The sequence below is a fragment of the Abramis brama genome (assembly GCF_963993115.1).
Source record: "Abramis brama genome assembly, chromosome: 1".
In the NCBI taxonomy this organism is placed as follows: domain Eukaryota; kingdom Metazoa; phylum Chordata; class Actinopteri; order Cypriniformes; family Leuciscidae; genus Abramis; species Abramis brama.
This window is the reverse complement of record NC_139963.1, coordinates 44,359,523-44,383,829: the sequence shown is the minus strand read 5'-3', so window position 1 is coordinate 44,383,829 and position 24,307 is coordinate 44,359,523. Positions and strand designations below refer to the sequence as shown.

General features: G+C 36.0%; 1 protein-coding gene and 1 long non-coding RNA gene across 10 annotated transcripts in view; both read left to right on the top strand.

The window, feature by feature from the left end:
• LOC311087967 (basement membrane-specific heparan sulfate proteoglycan core protein-like) overlaps window positions 1–24,307 on the top strand; it is a 119,022-nt gene that overhangs the window by 46,235 nt on the left and 48,480 nt on the right. For 3 of the 9 annotated variants that reach the window (XR_014607403.1, XM_084121513.1, XM_084121512.1), the window contains exons 12-14: window positions 1,608–1,868; window positions 5,631–5,891; window positions 6,358–6,630. Coding sequence is in view for 2 of the 9 variants with exons in the window: in XM_084121513.1 (XP_083977639.1) it covers window positions 1,608–1,868; window positions 5,631–5,891; window positions 6,358–6,630 (795 nt within the window). In the remaining 7 variants the exon portion in view is untranslated. Of the gene's footprint in view, window positions 1–1,607; window positions 1,869–5,630; window positions 5,892–6,357; window positions 6,631–6,702; window positions 6,829–6,928; window positions 7,109–7,189; window positions 7,487–7,719; window positions 7,966–8,045; window positions 8,175–8,800; window positions 8,903–9,317; window positions 9,375–9,525; window positions 9,614–9,942; window positions 10,000–10,147; window positions 11,472–24,307 lie in introns of those variants that run through there. The other 6 variants (XR_014607404.1, XR_014607405.1, XR_014607406.1 and 3 more) reach the window with 6 other exon arrangements.
• LOC311088165 lies at window positions 20,932–24,265 on the top strand. Its single transcript, XR_014607460.1, has 3 exons — window positions 20,932–20,946; window positions 21,087–21,373; window positions 22,647–24,265. It is a non-coding gene; the product is annotated as an uncharacterized lncRNA (long non-coding RNA).

The window sequence follows — 24,307 nt, the reverse complement described above, 5'->3', positions numbered from 1 at the left end:
CTATGGTATTACTTACACAGGTATTGCATTATTAAGACTCACACAGACATCAAGAATCAGCGTATGAATCTCAACAATGGTGACCATTAAAAAATGATTTATGCCGCAATGCATGCTGGGAGCCATGGATAAGTTTTGTATTATGCTAGTACTCGGCATGCATCATTTTTTAATGGTCACCATTGTTGAGATTCATATGCTGATTCTTGATGTCTGTGTGAGTCTTAATAATGCAATACCTTTTCTGTGTAACTTTTTGTGCACAACTATTTATAAAGTCCTTCATATTATCTAATGGTCACAACATGGCTAGCTCTTATAGAATCACAGTTTTGAGTTAAACTAATACATTGCCCTTTTATTCAGAGATCAGACTCTGAATGAATTCAGTGAATCAAGTTACTAAATGATGATTGTCATCATCAGTCCTTCACCATCAACACCCGATCAGACTTTTGTGCCATAACAAATATGTTTTATAAACACTCAATTATAACAGTCAAAGAAAATCTTAAGTGCAAAAGTCAAGGGTCAAGAGCTCAACTAAAGTAAACGCTGATCTCCATCATGGTGACCTTAAATGAAACTCAAATCATCAACTTCTAAACCTTTGTTAATTCTAATAAGAACTTCTGTAGACGAATGGCGGTAATAAAGTCAAAGTGGTTAATAATAAGTGAAGCTGGTAATGCTGTTCGTGGAGTTGTTTAATCCTCCTCTGCTGAGATCTTGAGATATTTAATGTCTTCTTTTATCTCCAGTTGATTTAGCTGTGGCTGAAGTCAGTTGTAGTTCTTGTGTTTCTCTTTCCTTCAGTGATTCTGCTTGTTAACAGCAGGTGCTCATCACTAATGCTCAATCATCACTTAATTAATCACTTAATTATACAATTATCATTCTGGGATCTAGAAATGTTCTATAACTCATTCAGTTTGAGTTCTGTTTCAGTCATTCAAGTTTTGGTAATATTTTAGTTCTGTGAACTAAATTTTATTTAGTACATATTACTGTTAGGTTTTACAGTGTAGTAACACCCAACAGATGGTTCTGAGGTGTGACACATTTTTTTTTTTTTTTTACTCAAAACATTCAGTCACAAAAATGACAATTTATGTAATATTACTAATATTAATATTACATGGCCAAAATTTGTTATGAAGAATATAGAAACACAGAGTATCTTTTGACATTTGCCTTGTCTTGAAAATTAGCAAATCTCCAGACACTACAAAAACTGAATAGATTGAATAATAATTTTAAAAAAAAGTCCTTTGAACTACAACAACAATTTGCAATACTTTGGTAAATGATACTGATATGTCTGTCTGACTGGTGTAGATGTAGGTGGTGTGACCCTGCTTTGAGCTCAGGACTAGCCTAAAGGATGTGGGTTTGAACCCCACATAGGGTGGTCTTTGCACCTTTGTTGTCCTTTAACTCTTTGCATTGCACTGAATGAATGTTAACCTTGTTTGTTCCTATAATTGTTGGCAGTCAATATATTACATTTTCTGTGAAATCAAAATGCACTAATGATTTACCAGTGACAGAATGAGATCTGCTGAAAGACTTCACATCTCATGTTCCCACTGACTTTATATTGACAGATTTTGCCAAACCAACTCTGACTGTTGAGCCACAGAGTTCAGTGTTCACTGGAGACTCAGTTTTTCTGAAATGTTCGCTGAATCAAACACTGGATGGATGGGAGTTTCTCTGGAGTAAAGACTCAAACACTGAATCTACTGATGCTGAAACTAAAGCAATCGATCCTGTGCAAGTCTCTGATGGAGGAGAGTACAAGTGCAGAGCACGAAGAGGAGGACAATACACAAATTACAGTGAACCAGTAACAGTGACAATACATGGCAAGTATTTTCTCTCACTTTATGACCTGCTCTGAGAAATTACTGACAATAATTTCATAAGACACTTAATAAGCGACAATAACAGCTATAGAGAACAACACTTCAGTCTAACCTGATTTAACATGTGCGTTTTATGGTCATGGTAATTTTTGCCATTTAAGACCTAACCATAAATTATCTTTAAAATCAGAAAGAAATGATAGGTGAATAACACTGATGTAGAAGCACTAAACTCTGGTTGTAGTCTTAAACTTGACATAAACTGTAAACTGGTCCCTCAAATCTGATTGGTTGATTGGAATGTTGTTTGTGGATCAATAAAGATGTTTATCCAGGAACATGTTGTACTTGATTAAATCACATTCACTCTGTTGGTCAATCAAGTAACTGTTCCTAGAGAGAAGAAAACACACATTTTATTATTTTAATTAATTAAATGAATCACCACATTATTTTCACTGTTTATTGTACAGAAAGACCAAAACCCAGAGTGACCATTAAACCTGATCAACATGTATTCAGTGGAGAGAGAGTCACTCTCAGATGTGACATTGATGCTGAAGGAGTCTCTAGCTGGCAGTACAACTAAATTTGAGGACGTTTTGCGTCAAAATAATATATTTTTTTCACCGCACTCACCACCCCAGCGGGCACCTTGACGTCAATTTAACATCAATATGACATCAACATTGATGTCAAAATGACGTCACGAAAGAGGTCAAAAATGAAAGTCATATTGACGTCAGAGTATCGATGTCAATTTGATGTCAAGATTTTGACCTCTGCTGATGTCATTTTGCCAAACAAAAAGGTGAAATGCATGACCGTACACTTATTACCAGCTTCACTTAAAACTAACCAGATTTACTTCATTTAATTTCCAGTTTAATGAAATCATATTTTGTATTTTAAAGTCACCATGATGGTGGTTAGCATTTGCTTTAGTTGTGCTCTTGACTCTTGACTCTTAATTATAAAATTTTCTCTGTCTGCTCTAACTGTGTGTTAATAAAGCACATGTGTTGTAGCTAAAAAAGCCATGAGAAAATGAGATCAGGTGATGATGGCTGTTTATTTATGATGATATCATCATCATCATCATGTAAATGCCTGAATGTCTGATCTGATTCAGTGTTTAATGTTTTGATTATATAGGACTTAATATTGTATTTAATATTGTTTAATTCATAATAGAAGTCATTTGATTCTTCAGCATGTCTACAGTTTTATCAAACAAACAATATACTTGTTTTTTTTAACTATTTAGTGCACAAAACCCTTTCATCTATGGCAGTACTTAGACACACACAGACATCAAGAAACAGCATATGAATCTCAACAATGGTGACAATCAAACAAAATATCCAGATAATCAGATCAACTCCAGCTGCATAATTTATTAAAGCCGCAATGCATGCTGGGAGATATGGGTGAGTTTTGATTGGTGGTACCCAGCATGCACTGCAGCATGAAGCTTTTCATTGATTGTCACCATTGTTGAGAGTCATACACTGATTCTTGATGGCTAAGTTATAATGTAGAGGAAAAAGTTTAATGCACTAAATGTCTGTAAAATCATTAATATTATTTGATAAACAACACTGCTCGCATACTGTTAAATTAAATGGCTTCTATTATAAACCTTTAAAAACACAAGTCCTATATAATCAAAGCATTAGACTCTGAATTAGATCAAGGATTCAGGCCACAACATGATATCATCATCATCATCATCGTCAATAAACAGCCAACATCACCTGATCTCATGGATTTTTTTAGCTATAACAATTGTGCTTTATAAACACACAATTATAGCAGTCAGAGAAAATTATATATCACCAAGTCATGGGTCAAGAGCACAACTAAAGCAAACGCTAACCACCATCATGGTGACTTTAAAATACAAAAATATTTATGATTATGATTTCATTAAACCGGAAGTTAAATACAGTAAATCTGGTTAGTTTTAAGTGAAGCTGGTAATAAGTGTACGGTCATGCATTTCACATTTTTGTTTGGCAAAATGACATCAGCAGAGGTCAAAATCTTGACATCAAATTGACATCGATACTTTGACGTCAATATGACTTTCATTTTTGACCTATTTTTTGACGTCATTTTGACATCAAGGTGCCCGCTGGGATGTGAATAGACATGCACAAAAGTTAGCAAACGTCAAAGCTCATATCGTTTAGTACAGCCCTGTTTGTAAATAAGTTCAATAATCAATACAAAATCTAAAAATAAATGGATCTACAATGATGGGTAATAATAAACAGGACACAAAATTTTAATTCAAATGAATGTGGAAATGTATACAAACAGGCTAAGAAAAAACATGAACATTAGCTAAACAAGAAAACGAACTGCTTTAGAACGATTAGTTTCAGTGAACAAAAAATATCAACGAACAAAATCAGGTTAACTGCCCATTTGAACGGCGCAAACACCCCGCATCATTGACGCTTACTCACATCCCACACAGGTAAACACCGCCTTTCGCGTGCAGCTCCCACACACTTTTGTGACATTTGGCACATGTCTCCTTGGTTTTATTTTGTTTGCAGTTCCTCCAGTTGTATGGCTTTTGATTCCATGTGGTCGGAGCGAAGTTCGCTCGCCATTCGTGTGATAAAGTCCCTCCGCGAAACTTGCAATGTAGCGGACTTATGATATCTATAATGCGTGCGGTCAAAATGACCGTTATGGTCATTCTAGGTAGAAATAGTCAGAACTGTTGTGTGTTTTGTGATTTTAATAAAATAACAGTGTCAGAATAAAATGTACACATATCTAGGAAAAGTCAGAGTCCTACAGCCACATTTATTTTAACAAAGTTATTGTACTGTAAAATTTAAAAACGGTCAAAATGACCGCCTTGGGAGTTCTAGTGTTAAGAAAGAAATATAATAATATTTTGAAGATTTTTCTTAATGTTTTTATTGTTTATTCTTGAGATATTATTCTTAAAACATTTAAGTATTCATATTCCTGAAAAGAATGTTCTTAAAAATCATCCTAAATAAGTTCAATAATAACTTCCAACCTGTCTTAAATCCCCAAAGGAACATTCTGAACTAATTTATCTTAAGAATTGTCTTAACTTCTTTCTTAAGTTGATTTTCATGAATCCAGCCTTATCAGTGTCATGATTATAAACACAGCTTTTTAAACAAGTTATAGAAATGATTCATGTCTTGTGACTAATATAACACCACACAGATGATTCTGTCAAAAAAACAAATTCAGTCACAAAAATGACAATTTCTGTAATACTACTAATATTAATATTACATGGCCAAAATTTGTTATGAAGAATATAGAAACATAGAGTATCTTTAGACATTTGCTTTGTCTTGAAATTCTTGAAAACTCTCCAGACATCACAAAAACTGAACAGGTTGAATAATAATAAAAATTTGTTTAAAAAAAGTCCTTTGAACTACAACAACAATTTGCAACACTTTGGTAAATGATACTGATATGTCTGTCTGACTGGTGTAGATGTAGGTGGTGTGACCCTTCTTTGAGCTCAGGACTAGCCTAAAGAATGTGGGTTTGAACCCCACATAAGGTGGTCTTTGCACCTTTGTTGTCCTTTAACTCTTTGCATTGCACTTAACCTTGTTTGTTCCTATAATTGTTGCCAGTCGCTATATTACATTGTCTGTGAAATCAAAATGCACTTAATGATTAACCAGTGAGAGAATGAGTTCTGCTGAAAAACTTCACTTCATGTTCCCACTGACTTTATATTGACAGATTTTCCCAAACCAACTCTGACTGTTGAGCCACAGAGTTCAGTGTTCACTGGAGACAAGGTTTTTCTGAAATGTTCGCTGAATCAAACACTGGATGGATGGGAGTTTCTCTGGAGTAAAGACTCAAACACTGAATCTACTGATGCTGAAACTAAAGCAATCGATCCTGTGCAAGTCTCTGATGGAGGAGAGTACAAGTGCAGAGCACGAAGAGGAGAACAATACACAAATTACAGTGAACCAGTAACAGTGACAATACATGGCAAGTATTTTCTCTCACTTTATGACCTGCTCTGAGAAATTACTGACAATAATTTCATAAGGCACTTAATAAGTGACAATAACAGCAATAGAGAACAACACTTCAGTCTAACATGATTTAACATGTGCGTTTTATGGTCATTGAATTAAGACCTAATCATAAAGTATCTCTAAATTCAGAGGGAAATGATAGGTGAATAACACAGAAGCACAACTGTAAACCCTGGTTGTAAGCTTAAACTTGACATAAACTGTAAACCGGTCCCTCAAATCTGATTGATTGATTGGAATGTTGTTTGAGGATCAATAAAGATGCTTATCTTATGTTGTACTTGATTAAATCACATTCACTGCGTTGGTCAATCAAGTAACTGTTCCTAGATGGGGGAAAAACAGCACATTTTATTATTTTAATTAATTAAATTAATTGTCACATTATTTTCATTGTTTATGTTGTCGTTGTGCAGAAAGACCAAAATCCAGAGTGACCATTAAACCTGATCAACATGTATTCAGTGGAGAGACAGTCACTCTCAGATGTGACATTGATGCTGAAGGAGTCTCTAGCTGGCAGTACACCTGGTATAAAGGACGTACATTAATGGATTTCAGTGAACTACAGGAACACACAGTCAGGTCTGTTACTGAGTCTGACGCAGAGAAATACTCCTGTTATGGAACAGAGACTGAAGGATCACACAGATCACAACTGAGTGATGAAGTTACACTGACAGTATCAGGTCAGTCTGATCATCTCTTCATAAACACACACAAGTTTAACATGTTATTAATGAGTGATGTCTCTATTTCAGATGAAGCCCAGACAGTTTTAAGTGTTTCTCCTCAGAAGTGGTTGACTGAAGGAGATCCAGTGACTCTGAACTGTGAGGTTGGCTCTTCTACAGGCTGGACATTCAGCTGGTTCTCTCTCTCATCAGGTATTATAATGTCCTCTGTGTGATAGCATATACATTTACTGGTATTATCAAACACATTATTAGAAATAATTTCCTTTAGTGATCATCTGCATATTCTCAGTTAACACAGGCTTGAGTGTTCGTGTTGAGCCGCTCTCAGACAGCAGCAGAGGAGCTGGAGGAAAATACACTGTCAGTTCTGTTGCTCTAAAACACACAGGAGTTTATGTGTGCACAGCAGAGAGAGGGAAACCAGCCTATACAACATGGTACAGCAACAGACAACTTCTGTGGGTCACTGGTGAGTTCACACTTACTTTAAATGATTGATTGATCTTTAATAAAGACTATTTCCAAATCATATCTGTAATGGTCTTGTCAGGTGTTTCTCCTCCAGGTGTTTCTCCTCCAGTGTCTCTGATCATCAGTCCCAGCAGAACTCAACACTTCACATCTGACTCTCTCTCTCTGAGCTGTGAAGACCACAGTAACTCTGATGGATGGACAGTGAGAATATACACACAGAGTTTCGGGCTGAAAGGTTGTTCATCATTACACGAGGGATCAAAAACAGGATCTACATGTACAATCAGCCCCACAATCACATTAGACACTGGAGTTTACTGGTGTCAGTCTGAATCTGGAGAGAAATATCATCCTGTTAATATCACTGTACACTGTGAGTCTGTGTTTCTGAATTTTTCATTTCACTGGCAGTTTACAATCAATGCATATAGCAGGATGATTTAACAAGAGCAGATACTAATGTAAGCAGACAGAACATCATAACAATACACTAAAAACACTCAGAAACCAGTGCGCAGTGGAAAACAGTGCAGTGGTTTTTTATGTTTTTGTTTTGTTTTTATTGTTACCATGTTGTTCATGTATTGCATGTTTCCTCTATTTCAGTAGCTGATGTGATTCTGGAGAGTCCTGTTCATCCTGTGACTGAAGGAGAGACTCTGACTCTACGCTGTTTATATCAATATACATCCCCACCAATCCTCAGAGCTGATTTCTATAAAGATGGATCACTCGTCCAGAATCAAACTACAGAGATGATCATCCCGACTGTCTCAAAGTCACATGAGGGTTTCTACTACTGCAAACACCCAGAGAGAGGAGAGTCTCCCAAGAGCTGGATCTCAGTCAGAGGTGAGACTAAGATAAATAAACACTTTTCAAATATATTCCTGTACAATTTACATGTAGCTGTAAAAATATATGCATCTCAGTTTCTCCAGCCTCAAGATCTGATGTTCTCAATCTCAATCCTGTGATAATTGGAGTGACTGCAGGACTGACTGTTGTATTTCTGATCATTGTCTTCTTGGTCCTGCTTTGGCGCTGGAGAAAAAACAAAGGTTCATTATCAGACATATTAAAATTCAGTGACAGACTTGTAAACACTGTATGTTACACTCGCTCATCTTGTGAATTGCCATTTCATCGGTCTAAACTGGTTTTCTGGTCTTAACTCGTCTCCTAAAGTGGTAAAACATATGCTTGCTGGTTGTAAATGTGTTTTAGGCAGTTTTCAGCTTAAATTAAGTTTGTTACTTCAATACTAAAAAGTATTGATAAAAATATCAATGTAATCTATATTGAAATCATTGAAATTCATTGAATCAGTGAGTCCTCCATCTCTTCCACTAGTTGTTTGATACAGAGTCACTACATATTTAAAGCACTCCAAATTAGTCATTTATTAGGCTTCATTTGCTGAAAACAGCAGGCAGTGAAGAAGCTTAATGTTTTAGAACACAACCATAATGTGGTAAATAAATATAAGCATGTCACTAAACACCTTGTCATTCTCAAACATGTACTGCATGAAAGAGATTAAACCAGACAGCAACATAGTGTCGGCCCACATCTGGCACACGTGGAATCTGCATGTCAGATGTTGGCGGATCTTGGCCGACATGTTGCTGTCTGAGAAAGTCAGTTTTCCTCAAAACATTTACATAAATATTTTATGTTTGACTAGGTGTAAGATCTGAGTCTCCCTCTCCTGTCAGTCAACAGCAGAACATCAGTCAGACAGCAGAGCAAAACCAGAGTGAAGCCGGAGACAACACACTGCTGTCTGGTCAGTCTTTACTCATTATACCCATTAATATATATATACACATAAATCTTCACAAGCTGAGATAAAAGACACTTAGGAATAGCTTTTAACTAAGAGGACGCATTTTAAAACTAGATAATTTTTCACTCTTCTAAATTTTTTACATTATATTTTGTGTCTTCATATACATTGAACTATTTTGTATTGAACTTGATGTCATTTGGTTTTATTTGATCAAAAACTGCATAACAAAATATTTATTTTATGTAATTTAGAATGTTAACACATGAAATATGTTTAGTGCTTAATTGTTTTTTAGTTTGTCAACATGAAATCAATATTTTTCTGTGGAATTAAATTTATAAGATGCATGGCGAAAATATTTTTAAAAATGTATTAATTAATACATTAAAATTAGCGTATTCATTTATTACAGGAACTGCAAATGTTTATGACTCTATTGATACAATGATTAATGAAGAAATAAGCACAGGTAACTAAGGATGTCATTTGAAGTATTTAATTTCATTATGATGAGTTCAGTAGTTATTTTCTAAAGAAATTAGAAATCAAATCCATTTTTATCATTATCATATTCTATTATATTTGCAAATCTTGTTAGTGTCTTATTTCATTCTCTATAGATGGTGTAACTGGACCGACTGAGATCACATATGCTGAGATTGAACTCAAATCTACAAAGAAACAGAAGAAAAAGAAAGAGAAAAAAAGGTAAACTGAAACAAAAGTCTCTGCTCGTATGATTTTATGATCATAACAGATTCTGTGGATGTGCACTGTAAACTGACCTGATCCAAAAAAGGTTATTGCATGCAAATTGTTTATTTTGAGATAATTTGGTATAACATACTCATTTTGAAATAAAATGATCATCTCTGTAAAAATAAAAATATTGATAGAACACTGAATTATATACATTAACTATATATATAATGTATATGTATATAAAGCATGTATATACAGTATGTATGTATTTATGCCATATTTCAATTCATTGTTGGATTTAAAGTAAGCACATATGAACTGTTGGCATCTTCTAGGCAATAACAGTGAGAGTTGCGACATTTACTCTAAACTGAAGCTGTAAACATATCAAGGTGAGTGTCAAACTAAAAACATCAATCAAAACTCACAATGGGCTACTGAAAACTTCATAGATGTATTATTGAGAATGTAAGAGTGAAATTATATACTGTATATAAAAAATTATAAATGTGCATTTTGAATTCATTGATATATTTTCAGGTGCTGGATCTGGTGATGTAATAAATGCCTGGAGGAGAAACTTTCAATCCCAGGATGCTGATGTGTTTACTGTAGGGTGAGAAGTGAATGGCCAGGATCATCATCAAGGCAACAGATTTACCAGAACTTGCTGTAATATATAGCCTGGAAATCCAGACCTAAATCTGAAAGATTAATGGTCTGGTGTCGACTAATGAAAATCGGCCAGCTCGAAGGGCGGCACCAAGCATGCATTTGAAAATCTCACTGCACACAATTGGATAACACTACGACCAATCACAACAAGCCCCACACGCTTAGCTACCAGCGAAGCTAACTGGTAGATTAGACTCTTACTGTATCCGGTCAGCAAAACAGCAAAAACGCCCTTCTTGCAAAGGAACGGTTCGAGCGCCGTCTTCGTTTCCTCTTTTAGAGAAAAGCAAGTCTAACTCGTTTATTGTAGCAGCTAAAGCCGTTTCAAACTACTGGTGTTCATCCATAGCCATCTTGCAATGTTTACTGATGACTTCGACGTCACAGCGCTGTCGTCATCTCTTTAGCTCGCCTCTGGCCTGCCTATATCAGATAACCTGATGTGATTGGTGCAGCTCAGATACAAGAGCATATTTAATGAGCATCATTACTCGACGCCAGAGAAACTCGCTGAGCAAATTCAACTTGTGCTCTTGTGAGAACTCTGGATTTCCAGGGTAGTAATATTAGTAAGCCTTCATATGCTTCAGAGACTATGCATGATACAATTTGAATAGCAATGATCTGATTATTCATTAAAAAAACATATTTTTTTGTACTGCACAGTGTGAATTTACATATGTGTATATTAGTTAGTTAATGCCAGCAGCAGCAGCTTATCATTTGACAACTGAGGGAACAGAATATTAGTTTAAGCCCATTTCTTTTCTGACTGTTGAGTAAGTGACCAAGCTTCCTTTTTCTTGTTGATTTTAAATGTATTTGTACAGGTTTCCACGGTCATAGAAATATCACAGAATGTTACAATTGTGATTTCCAGGTGGGGGGACAAAAAAATATTGTAAAGCCATAAATGCATTGCTCAAGCTTGCTTGTTTTCCTTGGGCTATTTACGTTTTGTTTTGTTTTTAAGTTTTGAGTGTATTAGACATTTGTTATTAGTTTGATATACACTGCTGTTCAAAAGTTTGGGGCCAGTAAGATTTTTTTTTTATTCTTTTGAAAAAAAAAAAAAAAAAAAAATTAAAGAAATGAATACTTTTATTCAGCAAGGACGCAATGATCAAAAGGGACATTTGTGTTACAAAAGCTTTCTATTTCAAATAAAGTATACTTTCTGTTTCTCAAATCCTGATTCTTTTTTTTCTTTTCTTTTTTTTTTATCCCAGTTTCCACAAAAATATTATGCAGCAAAACTGTTTTCAAAATGTTTCTCAAATCAGCCTTTCAGAATAATTTCTGAAGGATCATGTGACACTGAAGACACCAAAATACTTGAAGGTTTTGATAAAAGTAAACATATATTAAAATAATATATTAAAAGAGTTGTCAGTGTCACATGATATATTCTGTGATTGGCAAAACATTTGGTAACTGAACAGAATGTTCAGAACATGTTACAGTGTTTACACAATGACTGATGTTTTTATTAGGGCTGGATATTGACACAAATTTCACTATTCGATTCATAATCTTGCAATTCGATTCCGGTCTTGATTTAATTTGACTCAATATCGATTCATTTGGATAAAAAAAAAAAAAAAAAAAACTCTCTCAAATAATGCTGTAAACCAGGGATGGGCAACATCTGTCCTGGAGTGTGACTGTCCCACAGAGTTTATCCCCAGCCCTGATCAAACTAAAGCTTACAGGTGAGGGTTTTATCAGGGTTTTATCAGGGACATTCCCGTCCCTGCTGTTAACTATAGGGAACCCTGTAAGCTGTTAAATTACTTAAAGGCTGAAATTAACAATAGATTTGTATAGAATTAATATAAGGTGGTTTTTATAATATTCACATTATATTTTTTTCAATGATATGTCAGAGTAAAAATATAATGAATATATTATGCTAATATTGCATATATTTAGCAAAATGCTCCACTCTAGAGTTAATTTTTCTAGCTAACTAACATGCCATGATCATTGAATGGCTTTCCTGAGGTAAATGTAACGTTATGTGTAGACATTGTTTACAAGCTGTTTTATTGATGTCTTTCCGCAGTTGAAACACTGATTGAGCGATTACATGAGACGATATTCAATACCCTCTCTGATGATCATTCATGTTTATGTCATGCTATAACTAGTAAAGAGGAAGAGATGATCAGTTCACGTGCCGCTTGATCTGAGGCGTTACAGCGATCGGTCAATGAGCAACGGCTTGTGGTAAAATCGCAGAGAGACACAAAATCACTTTCCAGAACATTCTCATTCACAGTTCCTTGCTGGTGGAATGATCTTCCCAGAATCCCTGACTACATTCAAAAGACAACTGAAAAATAATCTCTTAGGTGAGCACTTAACCACATTAAATATATATATATATATATAATTGTTTTTTTTTGTCTGGCTTATACTCTAAGCAATGCCTGAACTTTGTATTTTGAGCACTTCTTGCATTGTTTGCTTCTTCATGATAAATCGCTTGCTGTATTCCTCGTAAGTCGCTTTGGATAAAGTCTGCAAATGTTGAATTTATCCAGAGACAGGCGCGCTCAGAGCTGTCATATATCACAACTTTTCAGTGTTTTCAACCATATACTGTTTATTTTAGGTTTCAGACATATAAATTCACATAAGTACTAAAAAAAATACATTTAGAGTTTGTAAAATACACACTGATGTCTATGGAAGAGGTAATAATCAGAGTTGTATAGTCCAGGGGTCAGAAAGTAGAAGTCCTGCCATATGTTTATTCCACCCATGACCTCAGACAGCTGATTTCTATCTCCTAGCTGAAAAACTGCTAATTAGCAAATCCAGGTGATTGAAACAAAATTCTGAGCAGGACTTTTACTTTCTGAACCTGGACTTTACACCTCTGAAGAGAACAGAAAAAGAGACGAGAAGAAACACAAGAACTACAACTGACTTCAGACACAGCCTTAGATGAAATCAACTGAAGAGAAAAGAAGACGTTAAATCTGTGAAGATCTCAGCAGAGGAGGATTAAACAACTCCACAAACAGCATTACCAGCTTCCCTTATTACTAACCAGACTGACTTTATTTCTGTTAGAACTCCTTATTGAGATGTGTTTATTTTGAAGTCACCATAACAGTGATTAGCGTTTCCATTAGTTAGGCTCTTAACTCTTCTTATGTATTTTTGTCTTTTTTGGCTGCTGTGGACAGTGTGTTTGTCAAACACATTTGCAGCAGCAATGAAAGCTAAATTTATTCAGGGCATGTGATGTTGGTTACCTGTTGATGGCTTTGTAATCATGATGCTATTGCCTGAATCACTGATGTGATTTGTATAATAAAATTGTTTTGTTCGATTAATATAATAAGCCCTGTGTTACTGCAGCATGAGATCAAGCAGTATTATACCTATCAGTTAAAACATTTTAACAAACATGCGAACAAAAATTGTATCTATAGTGTGACACACACACTTATCAACAATCAGCGTATGTGTCTCAACAATGGTGACAATCAAAAATATTCAGATAAACTGATCAACTCTGAACATTACAAAAAAGCTACTAAATGTCACTACAAAAACAACAGCAAAAAATAAAAGCAAATATTTAAAATTAAACTAAATAATAGGACAATTCAGCTGCATAATTTATTCATGTTGCAATGCATGCTGGGAGTTTTGTACTATGCTGGTACCCAGCATGCATTGCAGCAAGGTTCTTTTGATTGTCACCATTGTTGAGATTAATACGCTGATTATTGATGTTTGTCATAGTAGATTAACATTTAGTGGTCAAGTTTATAAAATTTTTCTAACTGATTCTGTATCTCATACTGCAGTAACTCATGGTTTGTGATGTGAAAATATTAATGGAACACAACTGTTAGATTTGGAAAGCATCAGTGGAGCAGTATACTTCATGACGGTTATAAAACCATCAAAAGGTGACCATCATCACCTGATATCATTTCATTTTAGCTTTCTTTGCTGCTGCAAACGTGTTTAACAAACACACTGTCACAGCAGCCAGAAAAGATATAATATATAATTAGAGTTAAGAGTCCAACTAATGGAAGCACTAATCACTGTTATGGTGACTTTAAATGAAACACATTAGAGTTAAACCTCTGTTAATTCTCAATAAAAACTTCTGTAGACGTCTGACAGAAATAAAGTCAGTCTGGTTAGTAATAAGTGAAGCTGGTAATGTTGTTTGTGGAGTTGTTTAATCCTCCTCTGCTGAGATCTTCACAGATTTAATGTCTTCTTTTCTCTTCAGTTGATTTCATCTGAGGCTGTGGCTGAAATGACTCCATATTTAATATACACAGATTTTGTGGCTCAGATAAGGTCCAGTTCTGGTTTATTTCTTTGCTCTTGGCTGACATGTGGCATTGCTATGCAGAGGTGTAAAGTCCAGGTTCAGAAAGTAAAAGTCCTCCTCAGTGTTTTGTTCCAATCACCTGGATTTGTTAATTCAGGCAGGAGAGAGAACTAATTAGTGAAATCAGCTGACTGAGTTCATGGGTGGAATAAACTATGGCAGGACTTCTACTTTCTGACCCCTGGACTATACAACTCTGGTCAGATTCAAGGCGTCACTTTCGGTTGGATTTTTAGCGGCTTCTGTTGATATACACTGTTAACCCTTGCTGTAAAAAAAAGGCCAAATTCTGACAATATCATACCATTTTCCATTAAAACAGTAATATACCATAGAAAACAAAAATAGCCTGAGTTGTATCCAGGGGTCAGAAAGTAGAAGTCCTGCCATATGTTTATTAGGGCTGGGCGATTTAAATCGCGATATTGTTATGCGCATCTCGTCAGTAAAGCCGGTTCCTTGATTAGTAGTAAATCACCATCACCTGCTTTCAGATGGAGCGGCATTTAGGGCTGATGAGATAATTAAGTGATTAATTTAGTGATGATTGAGCATTATTGAAGACACCTGATGTTAACAAGCAGAATCACTGAAGGAGAAAATCACAAATTGTAAGCCACCGTTTTGGCGATCAGTGTTTGCTTTAGTTGGGCTCTTGACCTTTATACATTCACTTTAAATTTTGTTTGTCTGCTGTTATTGATTTATAACAGTCAAATGAACAAACAAAAGTGTGATCTGATAGTGTTGGTTATGTTTTGACATAATCATGCTGTGATCTGAAAAATGAAGCTTATTGAGATAGTTTGGTTTACCTTGTTAGCAGCAGCTTTGTGAGTCTACAGCATATGACTTTCAGTATATTTCTTTTAACCCATAATATTTAATAAACATTGTTCTGATCAAAATACTTTCAAATTTTTTTTTTTAGAAACACAGACATCAATAATCAGTCTGTGAATCTCAACAATGGTGACAATAATAAAGCATGTTGCAGTGGCTGCCACCAATCACAACTCATTAATGGCTCCCATCATGCATTGCGGTATGAATAAATTATGATCTGAATTGCCTATGTAATTTACTTTTCGTAATTGAATATTCTGCTCATCACCATTGTTGAGATGCATATACTGAATTTTGATGTCTGTGTGTGCCTAAAAGAAAGATTTTTTTTTTTTTAAACAACTTTTAAGAAATCCTTTATATTACATCTAAAATTCTGGATATTTATGCAGAAAAACAGTTATTCTGTGGTCAACAACATACATTTAAGTCAGAAATAAACAAATAAGGAGTTCAGTGATCAAGCTCAAACGATGATTGTCATAATATAACCAACACCATCAGATCACTTTATTCTTTGTTCATCTGGCAGTTATAACTCAGATACAACAGCCAAACAAAATCTAAAGTACATATAAAAGGGTCAGAGCCCAACTAAAGCAACTACCCATCACAATAATGGTAACTTACAATTTGTGATTTTCTCCTTCAGTGATTCTGCTTGTTATCATCAGGTGTCTTCAATAATGTTCAATCATCACTAAATTAATCACTTAATTATCTCATTAACTTCAACACTCTTGAGTGTGGACTCATACACTCCCAGGAGTGTTAATTTAACACTGGAGTTTTTGCTGCATACAAAGAGCCGTAGTTAACTGACAAGCTGAGCCATATCGCATTAATTATCGCTGGCGATACGTCCGCGATATTGATGTGATTTGGCTCAGCTTGTCAGTTAACTACGGCTCTTTGTAGTAAATGCCGCTCCATCTGAAAGCAGGTGATGGTGATTTACTACTAATCAAGGAACCGGCTTTACTGATGAGATGCGCATAACAATATCGTGCGATATATCTCCCAGCCCTAGATACAATTGTCTTTATTGTTACACAATGCTTAGGTTCACCTCCTTTTCATATCCAGGCAGTGATATCATTGTTTGTTCCCAAATCCCTGTATTCATTGTACTATGTTCATAATCCTATTCTTTTATTTTATTTTCCTAAGTGCACTAAACGGCCAGTTTTCATAGCCATCAGCCGGGCTCTTATCTTCCTCCTTCTATTTTCCTCAGGTGACGTCCAGTTAAATCCTGGCCCTGTAAACTCTGTTGAAAACTTAACGCCTCATATATTTTCATTTGACGACTTCTATAATCGTAAAAGCTTTGGTTTTATGCACATTAACATTAGAAGCCTCCTCCCTAAAATTTACTTAGTAACTGCACTGACACACTCAGCTAACCCTGACATTCTAGCTGTGTCTGAATCTTGGCTTAAGAAATCCATAAAAAATTCAGAAATATCTATCCCAAACTACAATATCTTCCGTCAAGACAGACCTACAAAAGGGGGCGGAGTTGGATTCTATTGCAGAGATAATCTACAATGCTCCATTGTTCTATCTAGGTCTGCCCCAAAAATGTTTGAGATCTTAATTTTAAAAATCCACTTTTCCAAAGATAAGTCACTTACAGTAGCTGTTTGTTATAGACCTCCTTCAGCTTCCAGTTGTGCTATAGATACATTATGCGAATTGATTGCCCCATACTTATCTTCTGAGTTCTTACTATTAGGAGATTTAAATTTGGACATGTTAAATGTCTCAAAAAATATACAGTCTAAGCTGGACGCACTCAACCTTACACAAATGATTAATGAACCCACTAGATATAATTTAAAATCTGCAAACAAAAGCACTTTAATTGATATAGCTCTGACTAATATGCCTTCAAAATATACTCCAGCGGTCTTCTGTCAGGATCTAAGTGATCACTGTCTCATCGCATGTGTTCGTAATGGGTCTGCAGTTAAAAGACCTCCCCTCATCACCATCAAACGCTCTCTAAAGCATTTCAGCGAACAAGCCTTTTTAATAGATCTTGCCCAGGTATCCTGGAAGGACATTGACCTGATACCATATGTGGAAGATGCCTGGTTCTTTTTTAAGGATGCTTTTATTTCTATCCTGAATAAGCATGCTCCATTTAAAAAGTTCAGAATTAAAAACAGATATAGTCCTTGGTTTACTCCGGAATTGACCGCCCTCAGCAAGCACAAAAACATTCTATGGCGGACTGCACTTGCCTCAATTAATCCTCATGATATGCAGCTTTTTAAGGAAACCAGAAACCGGTACACACAGGCAGTGAGGGAAGCTAAGGCTAGCTTCTATAAACATAAATTTGCTTCTTGCAGTACCAATTCTAAAAAGTTTTGGGACACAGTCAAATCAATGGAGAACAAGAACACCTCCGCCCAACTGCCCACGGCTTTAAAGCTTGGAGACATCGTCACCACCAACAAGTCCACTATATTAGAGGGATTCAATAAGCACTTCACTATGGCTGGCCATGCATTCCATTTGGCTGCATCTACCCGGCCTAACTATACAGCATCTACGTTAGCATCTGGCTCTAACCACCCACAATTCTCTTTTGCTGAAATTCAAACTGAAGATGTCTTGAGAGAACTACAAAACCTCAATCCATATAAATCAGCTGGACTTGACAATCTGGACCCCTTCTTTTTGAAGATGTCAGCTGCAATTATTGCCTCACCCATTACCAGTCTTTTTAACCTTTCACGTGTTTCATCAGAGATACCTAAAGACTGGAAAGTTGCTGCAGTTGTCCCCCTATTCAAAGGGGGGGACACTACAGACCCAAACTGTTACCGACCCATCTCCGTCCTGCCCTGCCTTTCAAAAGTCTTTGAAAGTCAAGTCAACAAACAGATAATAGGTCATTTTGAGTCACATCATTTCCTCTCTGATATGCAATCTGGCTTCAGAGCTGGTCATGGGTGCACCTCAGCAACACTAAAGGTCCTAAACGATGTTATAACAGCTCTCGACCAAAAACAAAATTGTGCTGCTGTTTTTATTGACTTGGCCAAAGCTTTCGATTCTGTTAATCATAGTATTCTTATTGAAAAACTTAAGGCTCTGGGTCTCTCAAACACGTGCCTTTCCTGGTTTTCTAATTATTTCACTGACAGATTTCAGTGTGTTAAGTCTGAGGGCTTGCTGTCTGAGCCTCTGGCTGTATCTATGGGGGTGCCCCAAGGCTCGATTCTTGGTCCGATGTTATTCTCTGTTTATATTAATGATGTCGCTCGTGTTGCAGGCAACTCTCTTATTCATCTCTATGCAGACGACACCGTTCTGTACACTTCAGGCTCAACATTGGAAAACGTTTTAGAAAAACTTCAAAAGAGTTTTGATGACATTCAATTAGCCTTCTGTGATCTTCAATTGTCTCTAAACTCTAGTAAAACAAAATGCATGATTTTTAATCGGACACATTCAGTATCTTCGTGTCCAATAAACATCACCACCCTGAATGGGTCTAAGCTGGAATATGTGGAGAAATACAAATACTTAGGGGTCTGGCTAGACCCCTCGCTTTCCTTTCAAACCCACATAAACCATCTCCAGTCAAAGATCAAGTCCAGGATCGGGTTTCTATTTCGAAATAAAGCTTCATTTACTCTTCCTGCAAAACAGGCCCTTGTGAAAATGACCATCATCCCAATGCTTGATTTTAGTGATGTCGTCTACAGAACTGCTTCTAATTCTTTACTCAAGAAATTGGACGTTGTTTACCATAGCGCTATTCGCTTTATTACTAAAGTCCCATACAACACCCACCACTGCACTCTTTACTCACTAGTTGGATGGCCTTCGTTACACAATCGGCGCCTAAATCACTGGTATCAGTTAATTTACAAGTCCATATTAGGCAAAACACCATCTTACCTAAGTACTTTAATAACCATATCAGTGCCTGTATTTAACCTGCGTTCGAGTAAATTTATCTCTCTAGACCCTACAAAACCCAGTCAACACGTTGATCTCACAGTGATCTCTCCATATGACCACAATGTGAGTTCACAGTGAGCTAAAAGTGTAACCGCACTGTGCACTCACTGTGTGCTCATATTATGGACACAATGTGAGTCACCCCAGCTAGAAATGTAATTGGACATGGACTCCAACATCACTCAGATGTTTAATTAAGTGATTAATTTAGTGATGATTGAGCTTTATTGAAGACACCTGATGTTAACAAGCAGAATCACTGAAGAAGAAAATCACAAATTGTAAGTTACCATTAAAGGAACACTCCGACTTTTTGGGACTTTAGCTTATTCACAGTATCCCCCAGAGTTAGATAGTCCATACATACCTTTTTCATTTCTGTGCGTTCTGTAAGTGTTATTTGACGCACCCACCGCTAGCCTAGCTTAGCACAAAGACTGGATGTAAATGGATAATGGTAGCATACTAATCCCAATAAGTGACAAAATAATGCAAACATTTTCCTATTTACATGTTGTGATCTGTATAGTCACAGCGTGTACAAATAACAAGGCTATATGAGACAGAGACCATTTTTAATCGTATAAATACTGGGAACTATATTCTCACTAGGCGTAGGAGCACAGCTAACGTTACTTGGGCGGAGTGATTAGCGCAGCACACGAGACGCCCTGTTGATGGTTCCGTAAACAAAACAAACGTGACTAACTAGCTCAGGGGTCGGCAACCCAAAATGTTGAAAGAGCCATATTGGACAAAAAAAAAAAAAAAAATCTGTCTGGAGCCGCAAAAAATTAAAAGCCTTATATAAGCCTTATAATGAAGGCAACACATGCTGTAAGTGTCTATATTAGCTTTATTAAGAAGGCTACAAATAACGTTACATAATGAGCCTTCATGATTAAATGTTTATTTTCCCTGCAGCGCATCCTGGAGAGAATGACGCACCACGTGACTACGGTGCTTTAAGTTTAACTTCCATTATAATTTTAATGTATTATGTTTATTTATTCGTGTATTATTTTTACAACGTTGAAAAACTTTAACCCTTTCACACGCAAGTTTAAAATATTCTGACTGACCCCCCCAGCGTGAGTTTTTCAAGGCGACCGTGTGTCACTTTATGGTTTCCATGGTGACGCGTCATTGCGTGTCACGTGACACACCGCATCAACAACAGAGCTGAATGAATGATGATCTGCTTTTATGTCATTTTTCCTTTTTTATTCAAAATATTCACAAATTTGTTAGATATGGCATGAAATATCTGATATTCCGATTGTCAAATATATGCAAGTGGAAGTGTTTTGTTGTTTAAACACCTTTATAACGATCGCGTTAGTTGAGCTGTATGCGCGATGGGCGCCGCCATCTTAGTTTGTGCCGCAGACGCAGTTCAGAGAATCGGATCTGTTGGATTTACAACACGTGAATTCATCCACTTCTCCCGAAATACATACAAGTAAGTGGCTGTGGTGAACTGGGAGAAGAATAGAGTAAACTTTAAAGTTACTTACAGAATGTGTATCTGATATGAATAAAACTTGTCTAATTATAATGGAAAGGATTATTATTGAAATCATTTTCATATTTTTGAAAAAGGTCCAGGGAGCCGCTAGGGCGGCGCTTAAGAGCCGCATGCGGCTCTAGAGCCGCGGGTTGCCGACCCCCGAACTAGCTAGACGTGACTCGTGATCATGGCTGATTTTGAGGAATTGTCAGAGGAATTTTACTGTGTATCAAACCAAGATCCAGAACCATATAGTTTTGAGCCAGAATACACAGACGAGGAGTTACAAACTTTGGAAGCTGTAAGACAAGATGCCGAACAGATTGATGTCGAAGGGAGAATCAGAACGAACATGACCTAATGGTCAGCTGTCCACCAAGTAAGTGATTTTGTTATAATGATCATTCATAGTTCAATGAAATTGTAGTATAGCCATTGCATATAGTGTGGTCATGACAACACAATAATAACAATAAAGGGGATACACGGAGCCCCTACTTAGGTAAAGTTGGTCTTATATTCGCACATTCGGACTTCCGCGTTTAAACACTTTTTCAATAGTATGCGCAATAAAGCTACTTTTTGCAAATTCTAAGCAGCTACATGATCTTGACAACAAAGATGGTCAACTACTACATTTTCCACAATCGATAAAAATGGGCAAGTATTGTTTTAATGGCACACTTACTTGCGAATGTCCACTGAATGTCTAATGTACTTAGGTAAAGTTGGTTTTATATTCGCATATTCGCACATTCGCGGACTTCCGCGTTCAATAACTCGTGAACTAAACGTCGTTGCTACACAAAACACCTATCACATATAACTACAGATTAAACATCAGAAGCTACAACATAATTTTCCTCAAAACGATCTTTCCTTCTCACTGGACAAAATACATTGATCTCTATGCGCAGGCTGCTAAGAAGGGACCATCTGCAAAGTGCAAACCCGAAGGAAAGCTCATTTTAAGAAGAAGATTTAAATATTAAAACAATGTTATTTGTGAAGTAACAATATTCAGCTCACAAGATATTGAACGCAGAACACCACAAATATACGAAGCAAATATAAAAAGCAATACCCATGTTGCAGACTTGATCATGTAAGACCTTCACTATGAACATAGTCAAGTTTAAAAACAAAACAAAAAAATAGTTTCAGGTTTGATATTTGCTGTGTATTCACCTAGACTGCTTTAGTGTACTTTTGTGTAGGCTATTGTACATACAGTACGTTTTATGTAAAAGTTACAATTATTCACCAAAGAGATTTTTTCATGTTCCAAAGGTTGTAGTATGTTCCTACTGACCAGACTGACTTACTACAGGTGGAATTTTCATAGTATCTCCCTTACTGTACGTTCAGTATACAAATATTAATTTTTAAAAAATTACAGTAATTCCCCTAAAGTATTTTTCCTGTTCCAAAGCCTGTAGTGCTTTCTTATTGACTTACACTATCCCACACTGACTTACTACAGGTGAAATTTTGACAATACCTCCCTTACTGTACGTACTGAAAGGTTGGGGTCAGAATCCCCTGTTTCTTCAATTAAATTATATATATCCTTTTGAATGATTACTTTATTCTTATTAAAAATTCAACAATCAAGTAGTATCCTAATCATTTCTGTATTCATTTTCTTTTAGGTGCATTCCAGTGTGTGCCCTTGGGTTGTGTTCACATGCAAGGGGCCTTTTGATGATAATTGTCTTGGGATTGTCTTTGGACTCCTGGAAACTCCATCTGCATACATTCAGTGTTTTACAGCCAATTGGTCAAACACAAAATCTTGAACTGTCATTATTTCTGGAAGACCCCTTAGGACTTTCACATATAAAACTCTTCGTCTCTTTGTCCTCTTTTTCTGGACCTTTCCATCATGGCTGTATCTTCTGTATCTCGTCTGCAACACATAGACGGTAATGATGGCATTTTTCTCCTTTCTTTTGCAAAGCTCTTTCTAATACATTTCCAATTCCTCTCTACTCTGCCACCATCATCTGCTTAATACATGCTTACAACCTTCAGTGTGGTATGCTTTTCTTTAAAAAACATTTTCATAATAAAAATATTTATAAAACAAGTTACAGTGTTTTCCTTAATAAACCAGCTTCATAATAAAAATCTTTATAAAACAAGTTCAGGTGTTTTTCTTAATAAACTATTTTCTCAATATATGGTTACAATGATTATTAATACTAAGTGTTAATATTAAGTGTTTTACACACTGTAAAAGAAAAGTTGACTAAACTTAAAATTCTAAGGCAACTTGCTGCACAGATTTTTTGAGTTGACTCAACTAATAGAGTTTACTCAACTGGAGATGTTATAGTCGAGTCAACTCAACTATAGAGATGTTTTAGTTGAGTCAACTCAAAAAATCTGCAGGAAGTTGCCTTATAATTTTAAGTTAAGTCAACTTTTCTTTTTTTACAGTGCAGTAAACACTTTCTTAATAAATTGTTTAACAACTACTTATGGTACCTTTCATTATAAAACCACTTTTTTATTAGTTACAATTGTGGTTTACTATGACCCATAAATACTTCATATACAACAAGCCATTATTACAATAGAATAATTGCATATTTCACAACAATATCCACATATCTTCATCTATATATCTGTCTTAGTTGACTTGTATAAGTTTGGGGGTCAATTAACATAATTTCACCTTATTTTCATCAAGTGAACATCTCATGTGTATTTCTTTAGGGAGTGGAGTAAAGGGGCATATTATCGTTCCTGCTTTCCTGGAGTGAAATGTTTTATCAGCCTGTTTAGGTGGACTGCTCTTCTGATAATGAGCTCAGGCCTTCTTCAGCCTCAAAGAGAACTGTTGTTTGTCAGGCAGTGTTGTGTGTGTGTGTGTGTGTGTGTGTGTGTGTGTGTGTGTGTGTGTGTGTGTGTGTGTGTGTGTGTGTGTGTGTGTGTGTGTGTGTGTGTGTGCATTTTTTATTCTTTGCAGGTTCAGAACTTTGTGATATACAACATTCTTGGACCCTGGAAGAAGGTCACCACGGACTTAAATCTCGGAAATGGACGACAAATATTCTGATTAACGGCGATATACCCACTTAGCTATCAAAAATGTATTATTGTTTAGACTTTATGTTCTCTTAATGCATGTCCTTGAAAAAGGTATAATTGTGTGAGATTTGTTTGTAAGGTAGAGTTGGCTTGCGACCTTCTCGTGACTTTGACGCTGGCTCTACCAGTTTAACTGCAAACTATTCTTCAGTAAAATTTTACTTATTTGATTGAATTTCACGACTCCTGGTCTTCTTTCATCATATCTGGTCCTGGG